General features: G+C 56.8%; 6 protein-coding genes across 6 annotated transcripts; 1 reads left to right on the top strand and 5 right to left on the bottom strand.

The window, feature by feature from the left end:
* Positions 1–1,217: 1,217 nt before the first annotated feature.
* Positions 1,218–1,628, bottom strand: SPSK_00930 (uncharacterized protein; the record flags this gene model as incomplete). The annotated part of the gene is made up of 2 exons (XM_016727872.1): positions 1,218–1,420; positions 1,460–1,628. 2 exons carry the CDS (start codon positions 1,626–1,628, stop codon positions 1,218–1,220), a joined length of 372 nt encoding a protein of 123 aa, XP_016584542.1.
* Positions 1,629–8,024: 6,396 nt separating this feature from the next.
* On the top strand, positions 8,025–9,130 carry SPSK_00836 (uncharacterized protein; the record flags this gene model as incomplete). Its single annotated transcript, XM_016727783.1, has 2 exons — positions 8,025–8,806; positions 8,878–9,130. The coding sequence occupies 2 exons, from the start codon at positions 8,025–8,027 to the stop codon at positions 9,128–9,130; spliced, it is 1,035 nt and encodes a 344-aa protein (XP_016584541.1).
* A 1,220-nt stretch (positions 9,131–10,350) lies between these two features.
* Positions 10,351–12,420, bottom strand: SPSK_00730 (uncharacterized protein; the record flags this gene model as incomplete). Its single annotated transcript, XM_016727678.1, has 1 exon — positions 10,351–12,420. One exon carries the CDS (start codon positions 12,418–12,420, stop codon positions 10,351–10,353), a length of 2,070 nt encoding a protein of 689 aa, XP_016584540.1.
* A 944-nt stretch (positions 12,421–13,364) lies between these two features.
* On the bottom strand, positions 13,365–16,744 carry SPSK_00675 (oxysterol binding protein (Osh3); the record flags this gene model as incomplete). Its single annotated transcript, XM_016727625.1, has 3 exons — positions 13,365–16,482; positions 16,570–16,646; positions 16,709–16,744. The coding sequence occupies 3 exons, from the start codon at positions 16,742–16,744 to the stop codon at positions 13,365–13,367; spliced, it is 3,231 nt and encodes a 1,076-aa protein (XP_016584539.1).
* Positions 16,745–17,032: 288 nt separating this feature from the next.
* SPSK_00961 (uncharacterized protein) lies at positions 17,033–17,263 on the bottom strand (the record flags this gene model as incomplete). The annotated part of the gene is made up of 1 exon (XM_016727900.1): positions 17,033–17,263. One exon carries the CDS (start codon positions 17,261–17,263, stop codon positions 17,033–17,035), a length of 231 nt encoding a protein of 76 aa, XP_016584538.1.
* Positions 17,264–18,365: 1,102 nt separating this feature from the next.
* Positions 18,366–21,288, bottom strand: SPSK_10334 (DNA polymerase epsilon subunit 2; the record flags this gene model as incomplete). The annotated part of the gene is made up of 2 exons (XM_016736793.1): positions 18,366–20,181; positions 20,258–21,288. 2 exons carry the CDS (start codon positions 21,286–21,288, stop codon positions 18,366–18,368), a joined length of 2,847 nt encoding a protein of 948 aa, XP_016584537.1.
* Positions 21,289–21,585: the final 297 nt, after the last annotated feature.

Here is a 21,585-nt window from a genome sequence, read left to right as displayed (position 1 = left end):
AGAAAAGGTGCGAGTGGATCGATGCAGACACAATGCGCTCTTTGATGCCCTTTCGCCTTTGCAAAGTTGTCCAGTGTGACTCGGTCGATGGAGGGCCTCCCAGACATCCAAACGCATACGAATACGCGGCAATTGACTTTCCTTGGGGAGGCCGGTGACGAGGGTGGTTCGTATGTCAGAAGTTTTTATGGGGAGATGCATGGTCCGTTGTAGAAAACGGATGTGTTGTTGAGATATGACAGATCACAGCGACAGAAAAGGGTGCAGCTCGACCCGTTCAACGCCCATCTCAATGGTGTCGTACGGTGAATGCCGACCTCAGTCACAAAAGAAAATATGGAATGAGGTGGATGGAAGTGGGCACGTATTGGGGGCCGTGATCACCTTTCGCTCGCCCATCCCTCCTCTCCGCCCACTACGGAATACGCTCCGGCCCGTGTAGCAGTAAAATAGGAAGATAAGATCGAAAAGTGGACAGGGTCCAGGGCTTTTCGAATGGGGGCGAGCATTCACGACTTGAAAATAATCTTACCAACAAAGCAGACCAACTGGGCTGTTTCGTCATTTTTTGTGCCAGTTGGTCCCAGATTTCGGGGTGTTGGGGGCCTGATATGGCCATCCCCTTTTCTTGTTTTCACGGCGTATTTCTCATCCATTTGAACCCACCCCGGCTGGCCGTTGTTTGTTTTGGTCAATAGCAGCTGTTTGCCAACGTGCCTTACACAGTTTGCTTGTTTTCGGCGCTGTTGGTTCTTTAAGCCTTCCTAATCAACTCCGAGCAAAATCCACTTCCCTTCTCCACCAGCAGTTCCTTTCCATTTTTGCTATCCTGTTGTGATCCTCTGGTCGAGCGTCTAACTGAACAGCGTAATTGTCCGCCGTGATGGCACCCCTCCCTTGGGCACACCCGCGTAGTCTATTTCCCGTTTGTCAACATTCTTTCGCAATATATTCTTTCTGGACAACGTCGAGTACCGGCTCCTTTTCGGAGAGGTTGTACTCCGTCTGGCTCCAAATGCAACTTTGCTCCGTATCGGAATCTCTCTGTTCACTTCTGCCAATCGCCATCCTCCCCCGTCCCTGTCTTGGTAGGTTATAAGGGCGACGCGGCATACCCATGCGCGGGGGGGCTGGCTTGCCATGAAAAACGTACATGCTCCCGTGTTGATTTTGATTCGTTCTTCGCCTCGTCTATGTGTGAAAGAGAGGCAGACGGATCACTTCACACCACCTTTGCTGTTCTTAATATTGCCCCGCTGGACCGTCGCTGCAGTCATATTGTATTGTATGTACTGTATGATTTTCCTCATATGCAGCGCGGCATGTCGTGGTTGAATTTTCTTTCCTTTGCCACTTTTCTCTTCGGTCCTGGTTTTCTTTCTTGTTATGATGTATCCAACGTTCCGTCGCGTCATGTGTCCTGCGCATGTAGAGGACTGTTATTGGGAACCGTACTTACCTGTTGCCAATGTGAGGGAGGCGAAGAGGCGTAAGATTATCTTGGCAAAATATTGCCTTAAAAAAGAAAGGCCGCTTTGCGTCTCGCTCCATTTGATACGACGTGCTGTGACAAGCGACGTCGTATTGCGTGGTATCCTGCCATTGACGTAGTCTCTTTTCTGCTTCATTTTGCGCCAATTAGTTTTCTTTTTCTCTCTGTACAAAGTACAACGAAAGCGTCTGTAGCTCTGTCAGCTTTGGTCAGCTTTGCTTTTTTAAGGCATTGTGCTTGGTCGGTCAAGAGATCGAATTGATTGAAAATGACCCGAGCGAAGGAGAGTTTTCCAAAAGTTGCGTTCGTTTTTTATCCCTCACGGTCCCTTTTCTTGCTCCCGTTTCCCTATTTGGCCGGATAGGATATACATGTGTTGCCAGACAAATGGCGATTGGGTGTCGCAGACTTGAAGGAACAGAGACAGAGGGTGCTTAGAATCTTGTTTGAAAGAGTCAAAGTTATAAGAAAGTAGAATAAATATGCGACACTGTCATAACGCATGTTACTTGTACCAAACAGACCATGTAACTCCGGACAATGGAGCGTGACGAACCCAAAATTATGCAGAGCACACGTACTTCATACTTTGCACATGTTCTCTCACAGAAATCCCACTCAACATGTTTTGTCGAATGACAATGAATCGTAAAAGAACGGTAACACGGCTGGGAATGACCGACAAGGAACAAAAGCAACAAATATACGGAGTACACTGGACGAGCGCCACTAATGTCAACCAGAGCAGAGTGAACGGAGACATAGTCAAGTTTTATCGAAGCTTAGACAAGCGGCACTCTTAGCAATCCGCCATGCATCTCCAAAGCCAAAACATAGGCGAGCAGCAAGTACATGTTAAAGCCCGTAAGTCGTACAACACTGTTGACGACCTGTTTGCGCAAGGGCCATTGTCAGGGTTGATTCGATCGCTCGGACCCGGATGAGCGCACAAACATAAATAACGTGTCGGATCTTTGCGGGCGGAGGGCGCCACAGCGGCGGTTCAGTTTTAATATGGGTAAATGAGGAACAAGTGCAAAAGATTGCTTGGACGTTCCGTGCGCTAATCCGTCGAAAAAAGTTTGGCGTGATGTGTGATTGTGTGCTGTGTGTGTGATGAAATTGGAAACATTACCCGCTGTCGCGTGGCAGGCGGGCTGTTGGTGGTTGGATGGGGGATGGGGGCAGAAAAGAAAAACAAAAAGAAGCACGTAAAACAATATCCATTTAGGAGTGTGGGCCTCATTTGGTTATGTTTTATGCTCATGGTGGTCATGGCTCAGTGTTTGCCACTGACGTTTCTTTTGTGCCCCTTTCGAGCGTATGTTGGTCCGAACAGGAAGTCTCAACGAGTGATGGTGTGGAAGATGCCTGGACACATTTGCTCTGCAGAGGCTGGAGGAAAAGCCGACAGCAAGATCTTGCACTGTAATTACGGCATAGATTGTGCCACAGGTTAACTTTGTCGGTGTATACCACTGGCACAGAGTCGCATTGGCGCAAAGATCAAGCTGTGCACAACAACATTCAATATTTTGTACTACTCTCTATTTTGCTCTCCCTACGGAGTATTTATCCGCTCATCCTGGAGTTTGTCTCCTCTTCTGCTCGCCCCCGGCATCCCGTCCTGGGTAACGCGATGGGGAAACGACGCGGGAACCTCTTCCAGCACAAGGGTGGCACTGACACTGGCCCTGCTGCTTTCTCTCGTCTTTTCTGACTGCATGCATCATCTCCTTGTCTGCTGGATTCGAACTGGCGCTACTGCAGTCCCCTGTAATTTCGTTTTCCTGTTGTTCCTTTTTTTCTCATGCACGGAGTTTTCCGTCGTTTTTTTATTTGCTCCGTATGTCCACTCTGTATTTTTACCTTCTGTCAGCTGAGAGAAAGCACCCTGTAACAAAGGAGTTTTGTTGTGAGTGGAGGATTGCGTACGGGGCACAGAGTATTATTCTCTATACATCTCGCGATATTTATTTTCGCATCGTTCACGAGTCCCTCACAACGTTTTGCTTTTTCCTATTTTCTCACTTATTGCTTTCTTTCGGCCTCACTCCGGATGAGCTCGAACCGCACTCTCGACTTTGCCTTCTTTCGACTCTGGCGGTGTAGAATACTCGTCGCGAAATATATAGGCAGTAGGCCAAATGTGAAACCCGCGACCGTAATCCTTTCGCTCGAGGGCTCCCACCTGAATGATTTTAATACGCCCCTGCGAAAGCGTAAAAAGGAGGATTGCCTATCCCAGATATGATTTACTCTTTTACCTTCTTTTTGTTTTCGCCACAGTGGAACCGTGCTTCCTTTTTTTCTGACCGTCGTTGTTTGATACTGTGTATCCGTCCCGACAGCTTGGGCGAAGGAATGACGAGCCTCGCAAGTGAGCTCTTGTGTTGGTCAAAGGGGCGAGCTGAATGATCCGCGTATTTTCTCACTGAAAAAAGAGAGGCTGGGAAGTGAGAGTAATCCCAGGGCACTGGGTCGGGCGTTGCCTAAAAGCTTTCCCCCCAGGCAGCTCTTACCAGCTGCACGGGAACACCAAACACTCCAGCAGAGTACAGTGCATAATAAACAGAAGAATACAGTGCAAGCAGCGCGCTCTCATTTGATGTCCAGAAATTGTTGCCCGGTAGGAGATCAATTAAACTGGCGAATCAGATCCAAAGGTTGGATGCAGTTCTCTGCTCGCCTGAACAGTGGTTTATAATCCAGTTGCAATTACGGCGTAGGAAATAAGTGAGCTGGAGACAGTCGGTATACGTTTCAGAGGAGATATAAGGCAGAGGACCTGGGCGGGCTCATCACACCAGGCCAACCTCTATTCACAGCGCCAGTTTTAATGTTGTTTTGACGCGGCCGTTGCGTCTGTCCCTTTTTCGTCTACTTCCTAACTTTCTGGCTGCCCTCCTTCACTCATTTCTGCAACGGTTTTTAGAGCGGGACCAGCATGCCTCCGCCAAAACGCGTGGACAAAATTGACCTGTCATGTTGAGAGTCGACAGGTGGAATGCGGTGGTGCGGAGACCACCAGGTGCATACCCGGCATTGTGAGCTGTTATTCTTTTCTCTGCGTCGTAATACTTGTCGTTTCTGTCTCTCATCTTTTGCATTTTGACACGTATTCCAACGAGAATGTCTCAGTCCCTTCCCGGTACTCTTGGGTCCTTGGGGCTTCTGGACTGGATGATGGGCCCCTTCGTCCCACCAATGTCCTAGTTTCCCGCCTTCCCTGCCAGCGTCACATTGTGCTGCCCAGAACGGACAAAATGCCGTCCTCTCAGAAACGTTGAGGACTAGGGGTGAGATATGAGAAGGCCAGGGCCACGCCTGAACGGCTAGAGCGGCTGTAAATAACTAAAAGGACGACAGGCATTAGTATGTATGCAATATTGGGGCACGCTGCGGCGTGACGAGTAATTTCCAACTGGCAGCGCGCAATGGTTCTCATAGGATTGATTCTTATTTTGGCGCATCGTCTTAGGCTTAGGAGTCCAGATAGAAAGCTACTACCAACACGAGTCCCACTCGGTGTTAATACCAAAGGAGACAAGGCGATCCGCCTCTTGCTGGGGCTGCGCCCCTGTGGTCATTAGCCCTCTGGCCCTCAAGCCGCTGACCCCCAGCAACGAAGCGAGGAAAGGAGCTTGGCTCCCAGGCTCCGTAGTCAAGGATGGCTTGTCCTTGTCCGGCTTGTGTCCGCACAATGGATTGGCTGTCTTCCCACTCTTACCGTGGTGCGGTCGCTTCCTTCACTTCCCGAGTCCCTCTTTTTCTGGGGCAGAGAAACAAATCGCTGGGCTCACTGGCGCGTCCTGGGTGCAGATATGTCTCTCTTCGCTTCCATCATTGTCCCATTTCATCGTCTAAAAAGAGCTTAGGCAGATGACGATCTCGGCCATCTCCCCTGATTCGCGTCTTGTATTAGAATTGCCTTTGTAACATCGAACATCTCCCTTTCAGCTGAAAAGCACGAAAGCATCACGACGCTGTCGTGCGGGCATTCTATTTTTCTGTTTCGTTGCGGAAGATGTTTTCTTTTGTGTGTTTTCGCCCATCTTGGTTGAGCCTAGACAACCTATCGTCTGTCGCCAGCTATGTAAACAGCATTCTGCTTATTGGTTGGCATTGAGACCCTGAGTCGAAATCATTGGAGCGTCCTGTATGCAGTATGCGTTAGCCCGTTGTTTGCACAGCTGTTGTCAACGGTTGTCAACGAAAGTCGCGAAACAGCTCACTAAACTAGCTCGCCAAACTGGCAGTTCAAGTCCTAATTTGGGCTGCACAGTGTTCTTTCCAAGGAGGATCTTTGCAGCGGTCTGCTCCCGATCCCGTCCCACGGATTCGGTGCAAAGTAGTGGGAGAGAACAGAGAGAAACGACAGAAAACAAAAAGAAAAGAGAAAAAGTCAACAAATTAAAACAAAGCAGAGAGCGACGGGGGCCGGGATTTTCCCTTTTTGGCTAGTGCGGTCTGCAGCACCTAGACAAGTCGCACCCAGACGAGTAAGGAACGACCTGCAGCGCACGCTAGTGTTCAGGCAGCATGCAGTCTTGCGGTAGCGGTCACTCATTCTTGCCGAACTGGGAAGAATACCTGCTGACCTGGTCTCTGATCCCACTATTCCTGCTCGGTGGTCGGGCCACCGCATTGAGCTCTAGACCCGTAGGTTGGGCTGCTGAACTACAAGCCTGCAAGCCAGCAAGTCACCAAGCGAGCTGTCGCGCATTGCCCTCACAATCAAGGACATTCTGCGATGCAGGTCTCTTCCAACGACTCACATCGGAGCCTGATGGCTGAACAAGGTCGCTCCTTCCTCTCGCGGATTAAACATTCACACCAAAAATACGCTCACAAGGCTGTCATGGGCAAAACAAGCAGGTGCGCATCGCAGCACCGTGTGCACCCACTCACGCACGGAGTACTTGGCGGGCCGGTCGTTCCTTCTCCTCACTACCCTTCAGTGCCCAGCCCAGGACCCCAAAAGCCACTTCTCTCTTTTACGTATTACCCCATCTGGACTAGCCCTCTGCAGTTTCCTCTTTTCCTACTTTCCGCTCTCGTTGTCAGGTGCTGGGACAGTCCTGGCTGCAACCCCTGTTTTGTTCCTTCTTTTTCTGCACGTCTTGGCTTGAGCCTTTGGGACGCTCCTGCACCTTTTCTCGCCTGGTCGCGGCGTATCGTACGCATGGCGGCGCGAGCATGCCATCGCTCTTTCCTCGGTTCCCTTCCCCGGTCGCCTCGCCTCGTCCTCACTCCACCCAACACCGCAGCCAATCCACACCCCTCCTCCGCTGCTCCTGCCTTCTTTTCCCTCCCACACTAGGCCCACCAAACCCGGACTAACGTCCTTTCCTGCATTCTTTGGACTTGTTCGCGCCCGCCCTTTCTTCTCCTCTTCTATGTCGTCGTCCCCAGATCAACTTCTTCCCTGTTTTTCTCGCTCACTTTTCTTGCATCTTGTCCTAAGGATCGCTCCGTCGACAACAAAAAGACCGACATCTGCCAGCTCCGGGCGTGTCGACGACGACGACGACGACGACGACGACAACAACAACAACAACTGGCTCGTTTTTGCATATACATGTGCATCGGATTTGGACAACTCAATTTACTACGAGAGCAATCTACCCAACCGATAAATACAAAAAGAACACGCCTAGACTCTAGTAGATGTCGAACTGATACCGAAATTGGAGCTGCGGATCTTCGACTGACGACTGCAAATTTGCTTGGACATTGACCAACTCCGGCACATCGCATCAGTCACTCGGCTTTTGTCGCACCTGGGGAGCTTTGCGGACGGATAGACAGTACAGACGAACTGCTGGCTGGGAAGGACACCACGCATACTTCATTGACTCGTCTCACCAAGTCAACACAATTGACCTGACCCGTTGATCCACATCGACGTGGTCTTCTGTCGACGCTTCTACCTCGCTTCTGTTCGCCTTCGAATTACACCTCCACCACTTTAAATATTAATATCGTGCCGCCTCGTCTCCTTTCTCCTCGAACCCGACAACCACAGTCGCTTGCTTACGAAACAGGATTGTCGTCCCCAAACCCCAAACCCAAAACCCAAAACCCAGTTTTGGCTGTCCCCGAGACCGAAACACCAAGACAATATCTTTCTTATTTTACCTGTCGTCCGCTGGTACACTCTGCTTTCTCGTCATTGAGCTTTTACTTTTATCCTTTCCCCCCACACCCCCCTTCCTCCTTGTCGTCCTTTCGGCTCAATTATCCAACACGTTGGACCGGCTTTATTCGTCTCGTGTCTTTCCCAGGAAACATAACTTCGGGTCCATAAATACCGGTTGGTTCCTTATTTTGGTCTTGAGCGCACCCGTCCGAGATCGTTTCGCAACCAGACTGGACGGATCCCATGTCGACCTGAGTCTTTCTGAATATCCTCAACCTGGCCTGAGCATCTTTTGAATCCCAGTCCGAATCACTCGGAGCAAAAGTACTGGAGAAACACACACAATATAGCCACCACCAAGAAAACACATCAACAACTCACCGACTCGCCATGAGCTCTCCAGCGCAGGGTGGCCCGTCGGCCGCCCCCAAGGAGAAGAAAAGCGGCGTGAGCAGCCGTGTGTTGACTCGCATGAAGACGATCATGAAGAAGGCTGAAAAGCGCATGTCCATTTCGGGCCCCAGCAAGCCCGGCCCTTCTGTCGCCAAGCCTGCAGCCGAGCCGGTTCCCGTTGTTGCCCTGGCCCCTGCCGCTGCACACGATGCGGCACCGGCGGACAAAGGAAAGAAGCCGGCTGCTGAATACCCCGACGCCGTCAAGGTCCCCCGCATGCAACTGCACGAGGAGCGCGCCCGTCGCCTCGGCGAGCGTTTCGGCCTCGAGATCAAGCCCAGCGAGTGGCACTCGACCGAGGGCGATGCCTTGCGTGTTAACAAGCCCATCCGCATGCGTGTGCACCGCACCTGCCACCAATGCAACACCGACTTCGGCGCTGCCAAGGAATGCACCAGCTGCAAGCACGTCCGCTGCAAGAAGTGCACACGGTACCCGACCAAGCGCACCGACGCCGAGAAGCAGGCCGCCCGCGAGCGCCGTGCGGCTGTCCTGAAGGAGCAGAAGGAGAACGCGCCTATCATTGCCGACTGGGACACGGCCCCAAAGTCGATGCAGCTCACCAAGCCGTCCAAGACAGGCGGACAAGACCTCGTCTACAAGAAGCCTCGCCAGCGCCTGCGCCGCAACTGCTGCCAATGCACCGCGCTCTTTGTTTCAGGCAGCAAGACCTGCCCAGGATGCAGTCACCTCCGTTGCACCGACTGTCCGAGAGACCCGTACGTTGCTGACATTTTTTTCTTGTTACCATGCCTTGGCTTTTGTATATCTGCATACTAACAACCTGTAGACCCAAAAAGGACAAGTACCCATACGGCTACCCCGGCGACGAGTTCGGCACACGCTCCACCCCGCGCTTCCGCTGCCACCAGTGCAAGACACGATACCCCGCCGACGCCGTCGAGGGGACGGAGTGCACCAAGTGTGCCCACCCCCGTTGTGCCGATTGTCCTCGTCTGAAACCACAGCGTGTCGAACCCGAACCCGATCCGGAGATATTGAAGGCCATAGAAGCCCGACTGTCGAAACTGAAAGTGGGCTGATCTGGGCGGAAACCGCCTACTTTTGTTCCACCAACGCACCTTACGCAACTCACGACCAGCGCACCATTTTTTTTTATTGTCATTTTCTCCGAACGTCTCTTTGGATCCTTCCACGTACTTCTTTTCTTTCGCTCAATCCCCCAAACCGCCTATTACGTCCTCGATATGACCTTTCAAAGAGATGCAACACGACATTATAACCACTAGCAACTGCATGCCGTTGTAGTTTTCCGGATACAAACATGGAAGTGGGCTTGGGCTTGATGTGTTTATTCCAACACTTTCCCGTTTTCCTACTTGGGCCCTGGGAACAACGGAGAAAGGCATCGCGTATTTGACGATGCCTGTTGCCCATGTTTCGGATACCATTGGACGTGAACGTTTTTGCAGCATATATATTGAGGATATTTCTAGCATTACCTATACCTATTTCCTTGAGTCGCACTTTCAATATCATCTCATAATTCTATGCTCCGTCCTCGTATGTCTGGTTTCATGTTCGAGCTCGCTCGCTGGCTCGTTCATGGCGGCGTTTGAATTGTAAAAAGCATTGTGACATTGGGTAACTGTGGAGCAGAGTAAACTACATGTGTGAAGGGTTCGCTCCAAATTCGCACTCGCAACCAATTCCCTTTCTTGACTGCCAAGTTTACCTTGTCAAGGGCTATGTTCTTCATGCGACCTGCCCGCCACGTCCTTCACTACATCGCGAAAGAACTTGTGTTGTCGTTTGTCGGCACACACATTCGAAAGGGGATTTGACCGAACCAGACGGACGGGAATACTGGTTTTGCTGGATCTTATAGTTTCATTTGGGTGCCAAAGATGACGAAGAAACGCGAGTGGACCATGTCAAGCGCGTACCATGGGACAGGGCCGACGGTACTTCATCTGAGAGGCAGAAAGGGTCGCGACTGGGATCTAACATGAAACAGCCGGGTCCGAACCAATCCCAGCGCCATGCAAAGACAAATGACGATACCGCGGAAGGCCGCGTTCGTTACCAGGAACGGAAGACATCCAAAGACAAGAAACAAGAGTCGGGACAGAAGATTTGAAATTCTTATATTGGTTAGTTGGTTGGTATTTGGAGAAACAGACGAGACTCGAAACAAATGCAAACTGTACGAACCGCCGACGCCGAGTCGTCCTCTTGGTAGTGAAAACACAAAAGCACTTGCTGTTTTAAAAATCCCTGCCCCCTGTCCTGATCGGTCCGCTTAGTACTGTTCCGTCACACCGGCGACCGGCGGCAGCGTCACACTGATCGCCTGCCCAATCGTGGCCGCCCGGTTGGTCCGCTCGCCCTGATACATAAACCCGCCGACCTGCTGCCGCCGGTTCAGTGCCGACGCCATCATGCTAGAATCGTCGCCGGCCACCGGACCCGTGGGCTGCTGCTGTGCGACGCGCTGCAGGAATTCGCTGTTTTGCAGGTTGGCCGCCAGGCGCGTCGACGCGTAGAAGCGGCCGTGCACCTCGTTCTCATTGCGGCGGCTCTGGCGCTCGCGGAGTTGCCAGTACCACGTCAGGCCCGTGTTGGACGCGTGGGCCGTGCGGTTGTGGTTGTGGTTGTTGCGCTCGGCCAGTTCTTCGGCGAACACGGGCTCCGTAGGAAGGATTTGGCCCGTGGGGCTGTAGACCGGCGGCGGCGGCGGCGGCAGGCCGGGTCCGGTCACGGCCAGGCGGTAGACGTCGCCGATGAAATGCACGTCGCCGTTGTTCTGAACAATCGCGTTCACGCGCATAATCTCCACGGACACCTTGCCGCTGTCCGCGGGTGCACCGGCCAAGGGCTTCACGCTGACGCGCAGCGCATCGCCAATGACGATTTGCTCCGCGCCCAGAAACATGCCGCCAAAGGGCTGCTCCGTCGGCGAGACACTGGACAGGGGATTGAACAGGGAGAAGCACGCGTTGATCTGGTTGGCCGCGGACTTGGAGGCTTCCAGTGCGAGAATCGCCGTGTCGTAGTGGCCGTGCTGTGGCGGCGGCTGCTGCTGCTGCTGCTGCTGAGCTTCCCAGGCCAGCTTCTGCCAATCAATCTGGTCGTAGGACAGACCCTGCAGCCCCTCCCGCATGCCCGGCACGCTGAAAGACAAAAAGGGGCGCAGCACGCTCGTTTCCAGGGTCAGCTCCGGCGGGTGGAGGCCGCGAATGCCGAGCGGCGCCACGCGCACCTTGCCCGCAGGGCCGGGCATGGTCGACGGCGGGGGGTCTGTGCCATCGCCTGCCGGGAAGAGCTGCAGTACTATGCCCAGACGCCAGGCGCCGCGAGACTGCTGCGTAAAGTGCTGGTACCACACCAGCTCCCAGGGGCGGAAGAGGCCGGAGCCGCCACCCACTGGACCGGGCAAGCGGGCAGGCTGTGCAGGCGCAGGTGCAGTTGCAGGTGCAGTTGCGAGTGCCGCTGCGGGTGCGATGGTCGGTGGCGGAACGGGTGTGACGGGCGTTGTCGAGGCTTGCGTGGCGGGCGCTGTTGTTGCTGGGCCCGTAGCAACAGCTGGCGACGCTGTCGGGATGACGGGGACGGGGACGGGGGTTTCGATGGGCGGCCGTGGTGACGGTTTAGCGGGTTGGGGTGCTGCGGCACCAGGAGCCGCTGCAGAAGCAGCCGTTGAGGCAGCCGTCGATGCAGCCGTCGAGGCAGCCGTCGAGGCCGCGGCTTCGCTCACCATTCGCACACACAGCCGACACGAGCAGTCGGCGCGCTCGTTGGAATCACTGAGCAGCCACAGCAAGTGCAGAGCCAACTCGGCCGGACTGCGAAACGCGGCCAGGGGGCCGAGTGGATGGCCAAACACAAAAGGCCCGTCGCGGTCTTTGGTCTTGCCGGGCCGCACGTGCAGCGAGTAGCCCGAGGGGAAGCGTACGAGGTAGTTGTTGGGGTCTGCGCCGGACGACGACGACGAGGCGCCTCCTAGGTTGTACTTGATGGCCTTGCCCAGCTTCACAGTCCACGATCGCATAAATTCGTGGCTGTCGTCGAGGGCGTCACTGACGGGCTGTGCCGAGCGGCTGGCGTCGTTGATCTGCTGCGTCGAGTAGCCCACGCCGTCTGAGCGGGCGAGTAGAATTTCGCGATACGGCTGGAGCGGGTGGCTGCTGCCGTTGCTCGTGCCGTGGGTGGATGATGACGCTGTCGATGCGGACGTGGCAGCTGCTGCTTTTGATTTGGCTCCCGAAGCGGATGAAGAGGAGGCTGACTTGGCCATGGGAGTTGAGCCCAGTGTCGTGCCTTTTGTCGCAGGCCGGCCGACCCCCACTTTGGTTGCGGGTTTTGATGACATTGTGGGCGTAGGTATGCTGAAGCGATGATGAGGTGAGGTGAAAGTGACGTGGAGGTGATGTACAGGTGACGAGAATATGAGGATGCCCAGTTGGCTCTGTGACCTAGACGGCCCACGCCACAACTCAACAGCGCCTGCACGTCACACTTCTGTTCAAAATTGAGCTAATATTGGGCTGGCTTGAGAGTCACGTCCGTTCGCGATGAATTGTCGCGACAAACAGCCACGATGAAGTCGACGCGATGAGCTGCTCTGAGCTAATGGCAGGCGGCGAGGCGCGCTGTGGCCAGCAGGGCTGCACGCTGTGGCGTTTGGTACAAGTGCAGGCGTAGGTGCATGAGACCCAACGTAAACTCGTCCTGTCTTTTGTGGCTTGTGGCGTCGTCTGTTGTGAGGTCTGTACGTCGTAGGTGCCTTCATTTAAGAAGTGTTGGTCCAAAATTGACTAGATCTTTAATGGAACGATCGCGATGATTAGTCATCCATCCAAGTGCAGCATTACCCAAAATCAGCTCAAACCCCGTACCTTTCACAGTGCTTTCAATACTAGGCGACAAAGGACAAAACAGAAAATCCCCACGAGTGCATAGCCATGTAAAATTTAACATGTAGTTCATTTCTCCGTAGTACTCTCAACTGTACTTCATTCCGCGTTTCGTCAACTGCTAAAAGCTAAGGTATCTATTCGTTGTAGGGGGAAGGCATAATTAGTTGATATCGTTGTGGGCTCAAAGCAGGCTCCATCGGTCAGAGAACGTAAATGAAAACATCAAAATGAAAACAAAATAATGGGACGACAGACGTCGGCGTTCGTCTAGGCATTGTGGCTCCCTCTTCCCAGACGCCCAAGGAAACGTAAATTGGAATCGAAGAAAAACGGGGACAAACGAGAACAACGACAAAAAGCAAGTGCCAAAGAGGCAAACGCGCCGCGCAGGACGCGCTCACGGCTCCTCGCCCACGTCACCCGAGAAGATGTCCTCCACGCCCGTCCACGTGCCCTTGGCCCGCTCCTCCCAGTAACCGTCCTTGCCGCCCTTGAGCCGCCACACCTCGTCGCCGTCGGGTCCCGTGGCCACCTTGACGAACCACCGCGGCTTGTGCTGCTCCCCGCGTTCCTCCAGCTGCCGCCGCCGCGTCCGCTGCGCCTCCTCTAGCTTCGTCTTCCACGCTTCGGCGTCGTCCAGCTTGCCCTCCTCGGCCAGCCGCTGGTCCGGCCGCAGCCGGCAGTCGGTCGGCGCCAGCTTGCCCTTCTCTAGTGACGTGACCTCGTTGAGCGACGCAGCAAACTGCGTCAGACCATAGACGCGCGCAGCGTCGTCCACCAAGGCACCCGCACGCCAGATCTCGAGCCCGCCCGCTTTGTTGCGCGGGTCCACGACCCGCAGGCCCGACGTCCACGTACCCGTGAGCGCCAGCCCCGTGTGCGCGCCCGCCGGGTCGTACGTCTCGATCTGGACGTCTTCGCTGCGCCCGCCAAACATGCCCTTGGAGCGGAACTCCACGGCGGCGCGCGCGCCGGTCGTATCGTTGACGACGTTCATGGTGCCCACAGGCTCGACGTACTTTTCGCCCATGACGACGTTGCGCAAGAACACCGTGGCCAGCGCCCACGAGTAGTGTTCTTCGCCGCCGCCGTCCGGCAGCCGCAGCACGACACGGACGCGGCCTTCTGTAATGATCTCGGCGCTCTTGCCCCAGAACTTTTGCGAGGGCGCGGCGGCCTGCGAAAAGGACCAGGCCGGGGCGTCCGCTTGCATCGCGAGGCGCACGGGCCGGTGGCTGACCTTTTCGACCAGGACGCGCATGCCGCCGCCGGGCAGCTCGCGTTCGGTGCGCAGCAGCTCAAAGGTCTCGCCGAGCAGCGGGTTGAACGGTTTGCGGATGGCGCGCTCCTTTGCGCGGCCGCCCGAGAACTGCGACACGGCAAAGGCAGCCACGTACAGCAGGCGCTCTTCGGGCCGCGACTTGGCGGCCGCCTCATTGAGCAGCTGCGCGTACTCGACCTGCTCGGCAATGCGCTGCAGCAGGGACGTCGGTTCGTTAGCAGACGCTGGCATCGAAATGGTCGACAAGTCTTTGCCGACGTTCTTGCGCACAAAGGCGATCAGACTCGGCGGCAACACGGTCGACGGCGGTATCGTTTTGCGGCGTTGCACCGCTTCGGTCAGGGGCAGTGGTGCGAGCGACTTGGGCTTGGGCGGGAACAGGTTCTTGCCGTCGCTGCCGGTGCCGTTACCCTCGCCCAGCCCGGTGTACTCTTCCTCGTCCTCGACCGAGGAAACCGACGACTCGTCGCCGTCGCCGTGGGCCGACGCGTGCTCCTCGTCCATCTCAGAGCCGGGCGTGTCCTCGGCCTCGCTGTGGTTGTCGATGCGCAGCAACTGCGAGCGGTCTGCAGAGGTCGCGGCCTCGGCGGCATCAAAGAACTCGTCCGTGGTCGAGGTGGAGTCAAGGCTATTGCGCGGTGCAGCAATGTTGGCCGCAACAGCCGATGTGGTGCGGCGGTGCTTGCTGTTGGCGAGCAGCTTCGTGAACTCGGACACGACCGAGTCCAGATCACCCAACAGCGCCTGGCAGTGGTCTTCCATGTTGTGGCCCTCGTGCTTGGCGCCGTGCTTGGCGTTGTGGTGTGCTGGGGCGTTCGAGGTGGCGGACGGTGCCGGCACGGCCAGCGAGGACGCGACGGAAGAGCGGAAGTTTTGCGGGGCGAGCGGCGAGGCTGAGGACCGTCGCCGCCAGAACGGCCTACGCTCTGCGGCCCCTCCGGCGGGCGTGGACTGCTGAGACGACAGATAGTCGTCGGGCTCTTCGGAGACGGGCGGCGTACTGGGCGAAAGGAAATGCGACTTTTGCGCGGCGTGTACGGGTGGCTGGTGGCCCGCGGCGGCCATGTCCTTGACAAGTCGCCGGAGAGCGTCCCGCGTACCAACAACGCGGCTAACAAGCGCCTCGACCTGCTGCCACTCGCGCGTTTCCTCCTGGTACATGACCTTGGGGGCAACGTCGGCTGGCGGTTCGGAGCGGAGGTTGTGCGACGACACGGAGGCACCAGGAAGGCCCTGGACCTTCTCGAGGCCGCGGGCGATGCGACTCGAGCGCTCCAATGCGCGTGCCCACTCGGTAAACTCCTTATCGTTGGAAGCCTTGAGATGCCACACCTCGGCGCCCGAGTCGATTGTAATCTCGCGTCGGCGCTCGTCGGCAGCAATGGCCGCCAGGCTCAGAGGAATAGCGCCACGCAGGGCCGAGGAGTTGCGGTTGTGGTAGTAGGAGAACGTGCAGGTGGCGTAGTCGAGTGAGAAGAAGCGGCGCGCATAGCCTTGGCCCTTTTTCCGGCGGCGCTTCAACAGGGTGCCGACGTGGTAGTTGGCGGAGGAGCCAGACGAGGCGGTCGACAGGCCTGGACGCGCACTGTTGGTGCCACTCCCACTCTTACTGCCGCCGCCGCCGCCGCCGCCGCCACCACCACCACCACCACCGCTTCCGCGGCTGCCATTCGCAGCTTCGCCGCCTGAGCCTGGCGTCGATACCGCCGACGCAGCACCTGCTGCACTCCCGGTTGTAGCGGCCGAACCGTTGATCGCGTGATGGCTGCCAATGCTGTCCATGGACGGGGTCGGAATGGCGCCGAGGCGCGGACTGTTGTTCTTGCCGAGACTCGACCGGCTGATGCTGGCAGCGGACCCGGCCTGGAGGTTGGGAAGATTGCGGGCACCCTGAGGCGGGGCGCCGACGGGGTAGGTCAGGAGGACAAACGTCGCGTTCTTGGAGGTCTGGCGCGAGAAGGTGTTGTCAAAGACGAGGCCAAACATGCCCCCGTTGCCGGCCTCGACGTCGTAGGTGCCCATGGAGACCTTGTCGGCGTCGCACTTGCCGTGCCAGTTGATGAGTTTGAAGCCCTTTTTGCGCAGCTGCTCGGGCGCGGTGCCGGCGTCCTTTCTGTTAAAAAGGCCTTGCTTCGCATCGGAGGTGCCATCGGGCAGGCTGTCGTCGAGGTCGGACTGGAAGGTGGTGAGGTTGGTGCCGCCAGTACCGGGATGCTTGACAATGCCAAAGTTTCTGCAAGAAGACAAAGGGACGGTCAGCAGTTGCACAAGTGGACAAACATGCTTTGCCCGGGCAGGGACGTATGACAGTATGACGTACATGGACTTCTTGTGCGGCTGTACACTCCAGGAGATGGTGTGACCTTCGTCGACCTTCACCCATCGCACAATGTAAGACTGCAGAGACACATGTGTTAGCAGCTGCCAAGAGGGGTCGCACCGCTATGGTTGCGCCGTACCTTGCTGTGGATTTCGAGCTGCTCAATGCCGGCCATGGTGTAGAAGTTGGGCGAGAGCAGAGGCTCTCAGGAAGGCCGTGGATGTTACCGACAGAAAACAGGCTCAAAAAAAAGGACAAAAAAAAGAAGAAAGTTTGGGAGACGAGAAACACGTCGCGCTCCGTCGTGATGTCGGCAAGGCGGGCAGGCGGGAAGAACGGGTAGAAAACGAAACGCAAAGCTTTCTCTAGCTGCGGTCCATCACGAACAGTCGCCAATCCAGTGGAACCTTGTGTCTGTGTTTGACGTTGCTGTTGGCGTCTTTTGTCGGAAGAGGTCGGCGACTCAGTGGCGTTCGATGCCAAGCCTCGGCGGAACGTGGCCGGAAGGCGCGGAGTCGGGTGCCACAGGGTGAGACGCTGCCCGCAGATTGACGTTTGGCGTCGGCCTGTCGTCGTCGGTCGTGAGCGGAGGGAGGAGGAGCTTTGAGGGGACGTCTGGTGGTGCCGGCGATGTTGGTGATGTTGGAGAGTTTGGATGTTTAAGTGGAATCGAGTTAGGGGGCTCCCTTCCCATGGTGGACACAGCCGGACTGGACAAGTGGACTAGAAAGGCAACAGCGAATACAGACACGTCTTGGCTGCGCGTGTTTGCGACAAGGAAGGAGGCAGGGGGACTGACTGCCGGGCGAGTTTAGCGGCGAGTGGTTGATTCGGGCTTCGACGGGCAAGTCCTTTTAGGGGTTTTGGGTTCGTCTGTAGGGGCTGGGAGAAGCTTGGTGGCCGTTAGTGCGGGGCTATCAGCGGCAGAATGCGCTACCGTAAGCCTAGAAATACGAACGGACGAGGGGCACGGAGACCACTTGCCAGCGCTGGACCAATGACAGGGCGCTGCTGGTCTTGTGTCTCTCTGCTGACGTTGTGCCTGACAAGGGCTTTCGCCCAGCCACAGCGTATTTTGGGCAGCGCTAGGCATCCAGGGTTCACTCCATCAGGAGCCATCGCAAAACTTTGTTTGGCGTTCAGGAGAAAGTCGAGAAGACAAAGGACAACAAAAGTGCCTTTCGGCCCCGGCAGTTTCGGGAGGGAGGCATGTGGTCTCGTGGCCAAATGCCATTCCGGGACGTCATATGTCGCGGTCCTGTAGGATTTGGTCGGTTACACTGAGTGGCCCCAAAAATAGAAATGAAAAAGGACAAAAGAGAAGAAGAAAAGAAAGATCCGGCCACAAGGCTGCAGATTCTCTGTGGCGAATGGAAATACGAGCCGTACGACATACGGCCTCGGCATCATCGGTCGAACCAAATCAAGGGATATAGAACGGAATAGAAGGTTGTGGAGTGAAGGCTCACGGCATCACCATAAACAGGGCACTTTGCTCCCTTACCGACGGTATTGGGCCTTCCAACAGGTAACATCGGATCTGTAACATTTTGGTCTACGGCGAGAGACAAAGTTCAATGGTGTAGCACCAAGCGGCATATTTGGGTGTGTCGTTATTCATGGCCGGCATGGCACAGTACATCTCGGCATCGGGAGGAATCTTCATGTGCGACAATTCAGTTCAGTACTTCGACCTCGTGCATTTCCCATCTTAGCTAACAAAACATGTCGTGGTCGTAACTTCGTACAAAATACAGCGTCGTCTTCCCGTCATCCCCGCTCGCCTGCTACCGCCCTTAAAACGTGCATTCCCGCAACTTGCCCGTCCGCCCGATCTCGTACTCGATCCACCGCGCCGCCCCCCGCCGGCCAGCCACCAGCAGGCTGCTCGGGTTCATGACATGGCAGCCCTCGTATGTTACGCAAAACGGCGGCGCCGTGGTGTCGACCAGCACGAGCGCCGTGGGCAGCGGGTAGAGGTGCAGTGCGCTCGCAAAGTCCCAGTGCACGGGGCGCAGTGACTGCTTGAACGGCGCAAGGTAGCCCTGGTCGAGAATGGTCTTGACGAGCTTCCGTGCCGTCTGGACGTCGTAGGGGATACCAGAGGCGGAGACGGGCTTGCTTTGCGCCTGGGCCTGCGCCTCTGCTGTGCCATCCACATCCATGTCGTCCTGGCTAGCCACTGCGGGCGCTGCTTCTGGTGCCTCTGGGACCTCAGGAGCAGCTGGCTTGGCCAACCGCACGGCCGTGCGCCGCAGCCGACTTGACGTGTCGTCGCGGAACAGCACAATCTCGTGGTTGGGCCCAAACAGCGACAGCCGACTTGGGTTGGTGGTCCACACGGCCTCGCCGCTGACCCGGTTGCTGCTCGCACCGACCACCTCAGCATTGGCCGTCGCAAACGCACGCCGGACGCGCGACGTGAACAGCTCCGGCACGGGCTTGCGCGGCAACGGCACGGCGGCACCGCCGCTAAAGGCCGACACCCAGCCGTCGTTGTCGCCGGGCACAAACACAAAGGATGACGACTGCAGGAGCGTTGGGTAGTCGGAGAGAGCAGACGCCAGCGCGTCAAAGTACTCCTTGTACTCGATGCTGCCGCCGCTGCCGCCGCCGGCCATGACCGCGTGCTCCACGAAATTGCCCGTCAGCACAAACGCCACCGGCGTAGCGCCCTCGGGTTCGGCGGCATACAAGCCCAGCACCTTACGCAAGGCCTGCAGCGTGCGCGGCTGATCGAGGTTGAGCTCGCCCAGGAGGACGACGCGTTGGCGACTGGGTGGACGGGGACCGAGGTCTTCGTCGTCGCTGTCAAGTCCTGCTTCTTCGTCGTGGTTCGTCTGAGTTGCTTCGGGCTCGTCAGCCTCACCGTCTTGCGAATCAGTTAATAAGCGCTGTTGTCGCAGTTGCAGTTGATTTTGCTGCTGCTGTTGCTGCTGCTGACGCCGAAGACGAAGCTTCTGCTGCCGGTGTTGCTGGAGCTGGCGCTGCAAAAACCGCTGCTCGAGTTTGCGCATACGCGCCCCGACCGCACGGTGGCTGCCAACACCCATAAAGTCGATCCAGCCAAACCCGCCGCCGATGGTGTGGTCCGTGCCGTTGGCACCGTCGACGCCATCGGGGCCACTGATGCCCAGGGCATCTCGCCGCGTCTCGCTGGGAGGCTGGCCAATGAGGAATGCCTGGAAGCGCCCGCCTATCGTACCGCCCACGCCCGTGGCACCATTAAGACCACGGCCCGCAGCCTCCTCCTCTTCTTCGTAAACACCGTCCACGAGCACAATCATGCCGGGCGTGAACCACGCCGAGTCCTCGGGAATGGCCACTGCGCTGGAGACGTCGAGTGTTATGGACGCCGTCAAATCACAGATGGACAGGTTGCCCGTCGGCAGAACGACAAGCATGCCGAGAAGCATGTGGTGCGTGCCGTGGCGACCCAAAAGGTTGGCCACGGGCGTAATTTTATGCGTAGCTCCAGAAACAGAGGAGCCTGACAGCTGCAGTGTAGACACCGCGCGGGCCTCGGCAACCGCCGAGCTCTGGAACATCTCGTTGCGGAGAAGGCGCTGGTGGATGACGTTGAAGCGGTTGCGGAATAGGCCGGTCTTGTGGCTGGTACTTGGAAGGAGGGACGGCTTTGATGTTTCTCTGCAGCATGGTTAGAAGCTGTTGCCTGCTCGTCGTGTACAAAGGAATGGTCACCTGCCTTTCAAAGTGCTTCTTTGCAACGTTGTAGACCATTCGTGGTTGGTCATAGGCGCCCACAACCTTGAGCCACCGCCGTGGGTCGAGCAGGCCGTCGTCGTCGGCGTCCTCTTCATCGTCCTCCACATCGAGCCTGCTCATGCCCAGGCTGGCTTGGCTGTCTTCTCTCGTCAAGAGCGGTTTGCCACCGCCGCCGACACCGCCTACTGACGACACAGTGGGCCTAAGACCGAGTCGTGTGTTGGTAATGTCGGACTCGCGGGTTGAGTCGAGCAGGAGGCTGTTCTGCCGCGGAATACCGCCACGCTGCGGACCATTGTTGCCGCCCTCCCGCACGCGGCTCATCGCGCTGCCGTTTCTCCCGGCAGCATCGACTGCACCTGCCCTGGCACCGGCCCCGCCTCCTGGGCCCCCAACCATAATCCGCCCGCCGCTCATGTTACCTTCCAGCGTCTTCAGGATGTCCTTCAGCTCTGCACTGGCGCCGTCGACAATGAATCCACAGTTTCGGTTCTTCCAGCTCTTGGCCGTCTCTTCCAGAACACGCTCGGCCAGCCCTTCCTCGCGCCAGCCGGAGCCGCAATGCCGCCCGATAAAGTTGGCCAGCTCTTGCAGCGCCGATGAGGTGAGTGTAAGGCTGTGCTTCTTGGTAAATGTCCGGAACGCCAGGGGCCGCAGGGTTGTCGGCGGCAAGAGGATAGGCAAGATGGTTGGACGGGCAGAGGCAGCCGGAACGCTCGTGGCCAACACGGCCGCCGCGGTCGACCGTGCCTCGCCGGGCACAAAGGGTCGCATGGGATGCAGGGGCGTGGCGAAGGCGGGGGATGACGAGAACGGGGCTTGTGACGAAGACAGCATGGCGGGCGCCGACGGCGTGCTGGTCACGTCGCCCGAGCCACTGCCGGCACCTCCCCGGCCGGCAAAGAAGGTGTCAGCCAGAGGCTTGGACTGTCGCTGCTTGCGAGGGCTCAGCTTGGCGGCGGTCGCCTCGGAGGACACGGCGTCGGCCGTCATACCGGGCGCTGCGTGTGAGTACCTGTACTGAAGAGGGTGGGGATTTCGGTTGGGTAGAGAGGGTGTATTGTGTATGTCGTATGTATCGTGCGTGTCATTTGATTGTTGTGAACGCAAGTAGACGACAATGGAGTCGAAGTGGGTTCATCGGCGTCAAAATACCATCGTGGTGACCAGCCGTTGTCTTTTGCTCCTTCCTTGCCCTTCGCCAGTGTGCCTCCTGCTCCTGCCACTTAACGGTAGTTTTGGTGGGACGCGTCAAAACACGCGTTTTTGGTGGGCAGAATGGCGCGTCGC

This window comes from Sporothrix schenckii (assembly GCF_000961545.1).
Source record: "Sporothrix schenckii 1099-18 chromosome Unknown Cont48, whole genome shotgun sequence".
NCBI lineage: Eukaryota > Fungi > Ascomycota > Sordariomycetes > Ophiostomatales > Ophiostomataceae > Sporothrix > Sporothrix schenckii.
This window is presented reverse-complemented; position numbering and strand designations above follow the sequence as displayed.